Below are 11,760 nucleotides of genomic sequence, written 5' to 3'. Positions count from 1 at the left end.
ACATTTAAAAATTCAATTAAAAAATGCCTGCTGCCCAGGGATAAACATTATCACAGACCTCAGAGGGGATGAATCTATCCATTATAAAGGCAGTGCCTTGTTCTCCCTCTCTTTTTCTTTTTTTTCTAAAAGCATAAAGCCTATTTTTTTTTTATCCTTCTGATTACGACAACTGTATGTGTCGCAGCGTCTGCTCTGCAGTGTCAGATACCCGGTGTCTGGGTTTTAACAAAGAGAGAGGTGAGAAATTCCTGATAGGGGATGGATGGCTGGAAGTGGAGGAGTGAAGTTACCAGAGTGGCCCTGAAGAAAAACATGTATATGCTTCTGCTTTTTGAGATTGTGATGATCTGACCAAAATATTACCTTTTCCTATGGCCTTGGCAGAAGCAGAGTGAATAAAGTGTGTAGAAACAGTGCTCAGAACCGGAGGTGACAAAAGAGTTAGCAGCACAACTCCTCTGTAGATGAAAAGGAGAGGTTTTTGTGACAGCGCATGGCTGTGTATTACTGATTTTATTTTTGAAATATTAAGCAAATTAGTGCACATCCAGTCTGCTAAGAACACGAGCAGCCAAAGGGAGGGGAGGCAACCATATTAAATCCATCAGTACTGGGAGGGAAGAAGTCTCGTTGCTGAGGGCAGGCTCCTTCCCGGTGCCCACCAGCCAGCTGCATGCAGAGCGGTGCAGCCAGCCCAGCGAGGTAGAGTCATGGCTTCAGTGCAGTGCGCCGAGAGCTGGAGCACGTCGAGCAGAAGCATGTGTCATCAATGTTCAGTGGAATAAGAGGAAAGCTGGCTCCATCACAGCTCACGGCTGCTCCCCGTGTTAGAACGTCCTTCGGCCCCGCCAGCTGCCCTTGGGCCTTTCCTTACCCTGCTTGCCAGTGCTCTGCCTGTGGGGCTTCTTCACGTGCTGCACCTTTATCCACCCCCCCTCACTCACCCTGCCCTCCCCTTCGCTTCTTCTGGGCTCGCTGTCCCCCTGCAGCGGCATGCCCGGGATGGCCTTGGGCTGGGGGGAGTTGCGGGGATACCTGCGTTGCTCGTGGGCCGGGGGCAAGGAGGCAGTCCTGCCGGTCCTGCCCGAGGACCTGGGGGGCACCGGGGAGCTCGTCCCGCTGCGCCGCCCATCAGACGAGCTGCGGGAGTTGCCGCTGTGCCTGGCCTTGCCCGTGGACCTGTCCCTCTCTGAAGCGGTGTCCGATGCTGTGCTGGAAGTGCTGCTGCCCTTTGAGTTGAGGTGTAGGTTCGACAGGTTTCTCACCAAACTGTGCGAGAGGGGAGAGGAGTTCCTGGAGTGGCTGATGGAGGTGTAGTGGTAACTGACGGGCCCGCGCGTCCGCCTCACGGCAGCGGCGTAGGAGTCCTGGCTCTGCAGGTAGGGCAGGTAGTGTGAGATGGTGGTGGGGCTGTGCGGATGGCCGTGCTGCAGGGAAATGGCTTTGGCTATCTGGTGCATGCGCAGCGTCTGCATCCACTGGCTGTCGATGCCTGGCAGGGAAATGAAACAAGGTGAGCATTGTGTGAATTGCTGGGAAAATACATTCTGGTTCAGATACGGGGTGAGTTAGGTTTTCTCTCTCTGATAAACCTCTACAGATTGCAGAATCGTAGAATCATAATGGTTGAAAAAGACCTCTGAGATCATCTAGTCCAAGCATCACCAATGCCCACTCAACCACATTGCCAAGTGCCACATCTACTCTTTTTCTGAACACCTCCAGAGAAGGTGAAGCTACTGCTTGCCTGGACAGCCTGTTCCAATACCTCACCACTCCTTCTGAGAAGAAATTTTTCCTAGTTTCAAACCTGAACCTCCCCTGGCACAATTTAAGGCCGTTCCCTCTCCTCCTGTCACTGTTAGCTGGGAGAAGAGGCTGACCCTCACCCCGCTACAACCTCTTTTCAGGTCACCGTAGAAAGTGATAAGGTCTCCCCTGATTAAAATTATACCTTAGCAGCATTCCTGTACTCTTTCTGAGTTGCCTGCCCCTTCTCCCAGAGATGGTAAACCCTTTTTTTCCCCAGAGTCTCAGCAGATTCCTCCTCAGATTCCACAACAAAAGATCCTGCAGACCTCCAGAGCAGGCACAACATGGGCACCTGCTGGTGCCAGCACCACAGCTGCACCTGCTGGTGCCAGCACCACAGCTGCAGCCTGTGTTGCTCCCAGCCAGCACTGGCCATGCCCTTCACAGTGGTGGAGGTGGTGCAAACCCTAGCCAGACTCACCCTCTCTCTTTCCATTTTCTCACCACAACAGCCAGAGCCACTTAGTTTCTTATTATCATTACAAATTCAGAAGTCAACACATTTCACATAACCATTACTAAGACCCAGCTGCACCCCACAGCCTCCATCCAGCTTCAGGCATAAAGCGTAGCTTATGCAATTTTGCTCTAAAGAAATCTGAGTGATTTTCCTTAAAAAATGGTTATGTCACTCTAACAGAAAAGTGTGGCCCTAGCAGTTTGCAGCAGGATAAACACAAACAAGATTTTATTACCTGCAGCAGAGGACCCCAGCTCCTCTCTCACCTTTTGAAGGTCTCCAGAGAGAGATCCTCTGCTGCAAGCCCCTCTCTCCCATGGCAGTGCAGCATCTGCCTGCAGAATTCTGTGGGAGCTGGTAGTGGCTTTGTCCTTGCTAGGATTGCTCCTTCTTAGGATATAGTGGATGATCTCTTCCATTCCTCCTTCCCCTAGACTTTGCTGGAGTCTCTGGAGATTTCAATTACTTCAACTTAATGTCAAATATGTCAAAAGGAAATCATCTTTCCTGTCAAAGTGCAGGTCTGACGCTGCCACAGCAGAGAGCTCTGATAGCACTGAGATGAACCTCCTTTCAGAAAAAGGTGGGAAAAAAACTTCTCTGTTTCCTAACCTCCTTGAAATTCATTGTTTCAAAAGAAATATGCATGCTGATTCGAATGCATTTTTCAGACAGCCTCCTCTACCATTTCCGTATTTCTTCCTACAAAAACTCTGGATGTAAAACACAGACGTCATAAATCTGAAAGCAGCTGGCTCAGGACTTGAATTTGGGTCCTTGGTGCCACCAGCTCTCAGGGGGCAACCACACACCCTGTGGGACCAGCTCCCTCCAGTGCCCTGTCTAGAGAGCAGCTGCCCAATGAGGATCAGCCAGCACCAGCTGTGGGACAGGCTATAGGCCCAGTCCTCTCGTAGGCTGGGGTCTTCTCCCTCATGAGGTCTCTGAGCCACCAGTTCTGCATGCTGAATTAAATGCTCCACACAATAACCTGCATGGGCACCACCTTCACTGCCAGTTATTTTAGCCTCTTACACAGGTATTATTACCCTTACCTTTGTGCTTGGATTTGGTGTTGTTTTAAACCTGGGGTAGGTGATCTGGTAAAGAAGACAGGCCAGGAGATTTGCTAGAGCTGAGGCGCAGCTTTCACGCTGGCTGGTAACCCATTTCCTCTGAACTGTGCCTATTCACTTGGGTGCAGACAATACATTAGTGGCTTCGTGCAACTCCTCCATGTGCCAGAGGGACAGACAAGCTCTCCCACCGCTTGCCACAAAAAAATGAAAGCAGCTTGGCTTACTGCAGCAGAGCCAACCTGTGAAGATACAACACCACACTTGGGTATGGCTGTATGGCTCATCAGCCCAAGACCTGGATCACCAGAGCTGATCTGCAGTGAAAACGTCTTTCAGGACATGCTGCGTCCCACATGCATTACAAAACACAGTTGTTCTGCACATTGATAGATTACTTAGGAATATGAGCACCCATTTTAAATGTATCTGTTAAACCACCAGTGCTCAATTCACAAGGCCACTGCTCCAGATGCAGCAGTAGTGCCACGTGATTGAGGAAATTCCACTGACTTCTATCTTGTTCCAGCCCATGTATTTCTACAGCGCTACTGTGAACTGAATCAGAAAAAAAAAGAAAAATTAAAAAAAACACCACTTTGGCTAACAAACACCTGTACAAACAGAGTAACTTCTTTAAGATGCATAGAACCTTTTCCAAAGCCCTGTTCCAGGAGAAGCCAGAATGGAGTCAGGGCAGACCAGAATGGGCAGGCAGAGCTGTGGAAAAAGAATTCAATGAGAAGATTTCCACTCCTCTTTACAGCCATCAAGAACACGTTTTGGGTCTGCTCATATCTGAGACATTTGTTCAAAGCTGTCTGCGTGCTGGGTAGCCAGCAGCAGGAGGAAAGAACTGACCACAGCACTTTTGGTGAGTTTGGATTGCAAGGAGAGAAAGCAGAAAAACCTACTGAAAACACTGGCTTGCCAGGTTCCCAAAAAGACTGTAGAAAACCGTATTTCCCAACAGATGGAGGGAAGAGATGTAAGAGATTGTCTCCTTTCTCAGCAGATGCCTTCCTGAAATCCTGGTTGAGAAACACATCTTCCTCTATGGCACAGATATGTTACACAGATAATTACAGTATCCTGCCTATGCTCTCAGTCCAGTCCCAAAGCTGATTAGATGCACTGCCATACGATCGCATCCTTGCTGACAAGTCCCACCTTGCTGGTGGACTCAGACACATGGTGTCAGCCCTGCACTGGTGCAGCTTTGTGGTTCTCTCAATACTGGAAGATGTGAAGTACTGGGGGTTTTGGAGCAGAAGGATCTGAGCTACTGATAAGCTACTGCAAGTGATTTACAGTATACCACAGATTTGTAGCTAATTGCCCTGGACTATTTCCAGCATACTTTCTATAGAAACATGCAGATCACTCATCCTTAAATCACACTGTGATATAAAATGTGTCACTACCTAACTTTTAGCTTTAAGCTGAGTCATCCTTACATGCCAGGGTGCTCCTGCATGTGACCATGAAGATGTCACAGGGACCACAATGCTAGCTGATGCTGCAAGATGGTGCTCTGCTGTTAGATGGGAATAATAGCATTGTCTTGTTGCTATTCTCCACATAAACACTTTGCCCATGCCAGCAATAGAGGCAGGCAGTTCACACGTAGCGACTTACTTGAGTCAGACCTGCTCCGTGAATGCCCCTCTGAGTTGGGGAGCGAGGTCTGTATCATAAGCTGCACCGCCTTGACCTCATCCTGTGCTTTCACCTTGCTCCAGCAGATAGCTTGGACGTGCCTGGTGGATTTGGGAGCTCGAACGTCGCTCTGCTCAAAAAGGACACAACACACGTAAGGACACAAGGCATGTGAGGACATAGCAACACACAACCAACTAAGCTCTCCTGCCTGGGAACTTCCACTAGTGCCTGGGTGGCAGCAGCACTCTGAATAGACTTTGTTTTGCAAAACCACTTAGCCAGTTCTCATGTATTTTTAGAGTAGATAATTTTGGCTGGTATTTTATGATTATGCTAAAAATGTTGCAGTGAATAAGTGTTCCAATTCATGTACCATGTGGAGGAAAGATCTGAAAGCCTTCCTCTACAAATACAAAGAGTATTTTACTTGTCGTATAATGCGAAGACCAGATAGGCAGCACCTTCTGCTAAAAGAGGTAGGACTAAATAGGTATTTTGGCAAGGTAACACTCCAGATTTGCTTGTTTGGAGTATCAAGCTCTTCAGTTACAGGAGCTGTGCTGCCTGCAATTCTGAAAGGCTGAAAGAAACCTAGAGCAACAGAAGACTCTTGCTCTTCACTTCTGAGACAAACCAAAAAAGGTGCAAAATTTCCTCATCACTTCATCAGTGCTCAAATCCTTGCCTGTGACAGAGCTGGAATCTCAATTATTAGCCTCACTGTGAGGCACAGCATTGGTCTTCATAAAATCACTTCTGTAAGCAATTGCCAGCTCTTTTTAAAAAGGCTAATTTCTGTCATTTTACATGGCTAAATTGTCTTTGATATTTTGTTTTCCTCTTTTACTTTTGACTTAGAATTCTCTTTCTTCTCCTGTTGCTCCTCAGCTCTCCTAATTAGCACTTCACTGGAAAGGTAAAAAAACCTCAGCCTCCAAGTGACCTGAGCACACATTACACTTCAAGTAAAAGGAATTGTCGTCCTTGAGAAAAAAAGCTGTCCTGGGAGGCTGCCTGAGGACACAGTCTTTGTAAATCATATTCAGCTTTTGCTCCAAACTTTAGATTTTACAATTAATTACAGGGTGCTGAGACTTGATTACAGGATACAGCGGAGCTATGGGATGCTACTGCCACATCTCCCATACAGGTTATCTTAGATAAACATGTTGTTGTTTCTTAGAACTTACCTCATATGTAACAATACATTCTACAGACTGGTGTTCTTCGATCCCCACGATCCACTTCTCCATGACAAACGGTGGCTGAAAAGAACACGGCGGTGGTTTATAAGGTGCTCCTCATCTCCTGACTTGTCTCTGAAACTCCCTAAAAGTACTTGTAACTTTTGCCTTTTCTCATCCTTTTCCGTATTTTAACATCTAAAAATGTTATGGGACAAACGTGTATGGAATATTTTCCTGAGGGCATCGCCCTTCAGTTTTACACACATGCAATAAATATTCCTGGAGACGGTCCCTGATAGATAATACAGGTCCTAAAGTACGTGCTAATCCTACTGTATCTGGAGACTACTACATATAACTTTAAGCCTTTTATTCTTTTTTTCTTTTTTTCTTTTTTTTTCTTTTTTTAATGAAAAAATGGAAATGTCCAAGATGGAATTTCTGGAAATGAAACAGAAAGCTATTTTGCAATGACATAATAACAACAATAAAATTCCAACGGTGAAGAAATCCCTAGCTATAACAATAGTCTTAGCTGATTATGACATTAAATACAAGAATACTTTCTGCCAAAAACATATTTTCCCTAAAATTCTGTTGAAAGAATGATTTTCAGTTTTTCCTTCAGCAAAAAAACAGCCATAATTTTGCCAAAAAAAAACCCCACAGTTAAAGGCATTCAGGAGGTTTTTTTGGTTTTGTTTTGTGTTTCAATCAGTGCACATTAGAGAAGCGTGGTAACTGGTAATGAAGATGTATATTTTTTCATTTATGATGTTAGCTACTATTCTATTAAGTAGAGCTTATTAATAAAAACAATCAAAATAACAGCAAACAGAATGTTCAGTGCATTCTGTGCTTTAACAAACCTTCCGTTGCTTATGGTCTAAATGCTGACTGGTAAATACTTACAGGCAGGTTTACTCAAATAGGGTAAATGCCCAGTGGCACTGAACTGCAGATGTGCAGGGCTGTATGCCCATGATCAACAACATGTTGACGGGTTTCAGTCTTTGGAACCCATCGTTGCATGAAAGAGGGAGTTTTAAAAGCATGTAAAAGTTTTAGAACTATGCAAAAAAGAGAAAAGAAAAAAAAAAAGAAAAAGAAAAAAACCCCAGACAAATCACGTGAAGTTTCAAATTGGAACATTTAAATCAGTTTCTCCTCCTGAAAAGAAGCATAAGTTTTTAACATTCTCATCTTTAAAAGGAGTAATGATGCTATGACGTGGAATTAAAACAAGAAAACAGAAATTAGTTCCTTCTCTTGTTTTTCTATTGTTAACATTATCGTCAGCTTAAAAGAGAACCAAAATAGCTAACTCTTATTATGATACACATCTGTTTAAAATGTGCATTTTATTTAAAAGCTGTCAAGAGACTGAGCTTCTGCAAGCACAAAAGTCGACTGCTGTGGTATTTTAATGTCTTTGTTTGAGATCTGTGAATTTGTGAAAGCTGTAAGGCTGTAAATACCTTTGTCATCTTTAAAATCTCTACATCAGGTAGGTTAGTGTTGAATGTCACATCTTTTATGTAGGTTATTGCAATTTCATCCCCGTCCATCTCCATGTACATTTTCCATTTACAGTCCTATGAATAATAATAAAAAGAATGCTTGATTGTTAGAATACAAAAAATAAAATTCAAAGTATAAAAAAACAAAGACTAACCAAATCCAGCCTAGTTCTCCCTGTAAATGGAAAAAAATAAAACCAGAAACAGCGACGAAGGCAAGGAGCATATATATACATGTTTTAGTATATGCACATTTTGCTGTGAGTGTTGTTAATGGAAAACCCTCAGGTTCTCTGGCTCACTTCCCGCTCAGGTCCCTCTGAGAGACAGCAGACACCTTGGCAGGTCTGACTGTCCTCAGTGGTCCCCTGGAGGGCCCCAGGACGGCAGCACTTCCCCCAGCAGCACAGCTTGCCCATATGAGCAGTGGTGGTGAGGCACAGCCCATGGAAGCCATCACCTGGAGCCACAGGCAGAGCCCTTGGGACATCTTCCTGTTGAACCTGGGAATGAAGGACCAGAGGGTGTGTGCAACACTTTTAGGACAGTCACTCTAATAGTGGGCAGGAGGATAAGCTGATTAGTGCAGCTCAGTTCCTTCAGATCCTGAGTGCCCAGTGAGGCACTGACCATCCTCAGCTCCTCTCATCTCCAGTAGCACCGGTGATTTTAAGGGAGCTCAGCTTTGAAACAGCAAGTCTAATAACTGAAGCAGTGAAAGTTATCCTTAAATAATCCCATGGGCTGAACATAGCACCAAATCCAGCACTTTGAGTGGGTGTAAGCCTGCAAGAGGTTGTGGTTCTGCAGGGCTATTAGGTGGGCTGAGTGCTGGCCAATGGCCAGGGAGGATCCTGCGGGGGACAGCAGATTTGCTGCAGACCACAGCAGGTGATTTTGGGATTTGATGCTGTCCAGCTCCTCCAGAAGTCTGTTCTCTGAAGGACAAGGTGGGTGGCACCAAGCAGGGCAGCTCTATCTCTGTGCATCCTGGACGGGGACTGCCCATGGCAGAGGAAGAGCCCTTCCAGGTGTGCCTGAGGATCAGGAGCGTCCCCACATGCTGCTGGCCATGCAGCTGCCATCTTGGCATTCGCAGGAGGCAGTCATCTCCTCAAGGTTACTCAAAAAATGCAAAAACCTTCAATGGGGACACAGATGGCCGCTCAGGGCCAAGGGCTGGCATAAGCAGTTATTTGCACACACAAATGTACAGCAGCCCTAAGAAATACCCATCCCTACATGCGATTATCTGCTAGTGTTTGCACGTGCATCTCTCATAAATGTAACGCAGGAGCTCAGCCCTCAGAAGTCTCAAAGCTTTCAATCAGGCACTGAATTGGCAATTCCAAGATAAAAGAAAACTGGAGTATAATCATTTCCAAATCGCGGCAACAAATGACGCTTATGAAAGCACGTGGCCCCATGTGTCCATCTGTCCCCATTGAAAGCTCACGAGTTTTATGAGGAGAGTGGACATGGGAGTTGGTTTTAGCTCCGCCACGGGCTGGCACTCAGGGCACTGGCCTGAGGCTCACATGCACTGAGCTCAGCTTCCAGTCCTGGCTTCATTTTCCTGAGTGATCCACAAAAGGTACAAAGTCGCTCCGTGCCTCCATTGCGTAATCACAGACTGTATCACTCCATGGCCTTTTTCTATCCTGTTGCTTTGGGCTGTGGGCTGCCTCTTGTAAGGTGGGTGCAGCACGACATGGCACAGGCTGTCAGCCGGGGACTGTTCATGCTGTGTGACTGAGCTGCAGCAGTGCAGGAAGTCAGCTTTGACTACTCCTCGCCTCTCAACCTGTGCTCCTGTCGCTGCCTGCATTTTTCTCCTTGCCTGACTTTCTAACAGGATTTCCTAATTTTGTGCTACCTGAGTTCTCTGTTGCAGACCTAAGCTGAGGTTAGAGACAAAGTGCTTAAGGACAAAAACACCTCAGACAAGCAAAGACCAACATGTTGACAAAAATTAGTAGCACCCAGCTACTTTAGTGGATCTCCTGTCATGAGCCTGGTGCCACGCCAAGTGCCAAAGCTGTCTGCTGCCCTATGCTAGGGCTCCTGCACCTTCATTGCTCAGGGTTTTCTGCTTCTCCCATACCACATCTGAAAAGCATGAGCTTGTCTCAATAAACCCTGTAAATCAAACTCCCGTATCTACAAGGCTGACAGACTCTGTCAATATGGGGTCCAACATGCAGTGGGCACTTGCCAGCACCCAGCCCTTTGCCAGATCAGCCTCACACGCAGGAGTGCTCTGTGCAGGAACAAATCAGGCTGCCCCACGCAGCTGTGGATACGCAAGCCCAGCATGAACACCACCTTGCCCTGCTTTGAGCCACAGCTTTAGAAGCAGAAACATGCTCGCCCATCCTTAAAATCCATCCCCAAAACCTTCCATCCTCCTCAGGGTCCTCTCCAGGCACACTGTGCAGAGACCAAAAGAGAAAATAACGGCACTGAATGTTTGCTCTCTGGTCATTCAAAAGCCTGTGTCTTATTCGGAAAGGCTTTCATTTTGTGTTACGGTAAAGGAATCAGCAGAGTGGGGGGAAGACAGAGAAATAAAAATAGACAGAGTGAGGAGAGGCTGGGAGGAAAAGAGAAAAAAACCAGAAAAGATATAACAGACGAAAAAAGAAAGAGAAGAAAGGAAGAAAAGGAAGGAAAAAGCACGCAGCTCAGTGACTTCAGAATCAAGGTCCTTGGGAAATTTCTAAGAGAAGTGGCTGGCTGATTTTCTTACAAGCTTGTAACCCCCCATTCTGCTCTAACACACAGTAGACAAAGCTAGGTTTGTAACCACAAAAAGGGACATATTTCCCTGTTTTCCAATTGATTTTTAGGTTCTTACTTTCAAAAGAATAAGAGAGGTAATAAGAGAGAGACGTTCAACTGCATAACCAAAAACGTGGCTAGAAAACCAAGAAAATGTAATTTAAATCTTTGATGAATTGGAGCCAGAAGATTTCTTGGACTGAGGCTATACTTAGTAACAGCCTTACTGAGGGAAATAATTTGGAAATGGCTCATTTGAAATGTCTTGTAGACAAATATATTTACACAAGGTGCTTCAAAGAGATTTCCCGAGGCATCTTGCAATTCAAACATCAAACTATCTCTCAATATTTACCAGTTCAATTTTGATATAAATAATTTCAGCTTTGTGTTAAAAAATTTAGTTTTTGTAACCAGAGGCACAACCAGTACAACTTTGGTTGGAAAGCATTTCTGAATAACGTTTTGACAAAGCTACTAAATTGGCAACCTGTGCAACTGATAGCAGAAGCAGAAAAGCAAATCACAAATGTATTTTGAGCCACTTCCCAGCTTCAAAACAGAAAATAAGAACACTTTGAAAATTAAGGCTCCTGCTTAGTGCAGCGACGATGCTCCTTTAACCCCATGTGTACTAACATGTTAAAAAAAAACAACAGAAAGGGAAACGAAAAAGCTCAGGTACAGGCTTTAAGCAACAAACATATCTCCTGCAACAACTGCTTCAAACTCTCTGGGATGACACCTCCTTTCCCAAGGAGGCCCAAGTTCAGGATTCATTTCAGAATCAGCAGTTGCAATAAACTTTTTTTTTTTTTTTTATGATTCAAGCAAAAAAAAAACCCATGCCATTGTAGCAGGCAACTGGGTATTAGAAGGAAAGTAAGATGTAACGTGAGATGAAACAAATATGAAAAAAATGTTGGTCATGCTGGCACTAAAAGTAGTAGCATGTTGGTGATTTAGGTCCCCAGAAGCTCCTTTACATTCTTAGCTATTATCTATCTCAGCTGCTGAAACCTGCTGTTTTAAAGGCATTAGAGTTGAACATCTAGTGACAGCACTTGGGTTATTTATCATTATGTATCACCCTGCTACACTATATTTTATTATTCTGGATTTAAAGGAAGATAACACAATTACGGTTAATTTGCTTCTCTTCTTTATATATATAGTGTCATGACCCACCATGGCTTTGTCCCATGAGATATTTTTAACCAAAAAGAAATCCACAAGAAACTCTCCCTAAAAATTCCATT

At 45.0% G+C, this 11,760-nt stretch overlaps 1 protein-coding gene across 1 annotated transcript in view; it reads right to left on the bottom strand.

Annotated features, from left to right (window-relative positions):
• Positions 1-830: 830 nt before the first annotated feature.
• MAP3K20 (mitogen-activated protein kinase kinase kinase 20) overlaps positions 831-11,760 on the bottom strand; it is a gene marked incomplete at both ends in the record, with an annotated part of 81,104 nt that continues 70,174 nt past the window's right edge. Inside the window, 4 exons of the mRNA XM_079538952.1 lie at positions 831-1,495; positions 4,990-5,140; positions 6,204-6,278; positions 7,679-7,795. Of these exons, the coding sequence (XP_079395078.1) occupies positions 831-1,495; positions 4,990-5,140; positions 6,204-6,278; positions 7,679-7,795 (1,008 nt within the window). The remainder of the gene's footprint in view (positions 1,496-4,989; positions 5,141-6,203; positions 6,279-7,678; positions 7,796-11,760) is intronic.

The sequence above is a fragment of the Tetrao urogallus genome, assembly GCF_951394365.1.
Source record: "Tetrao urogallus genome assembly, chromosome: 8".
NCBI classification, from domain to species: Eukaryota; Metazoa; Chordata; class Aves; order Galliformes; family Phasianidae; genus Tetrao; species Tetrao urogallus.
Note: the sequence above shows the minus strand (reverse complement) of the source record. Positions and strands in the feature narration are given on the sequence as shown.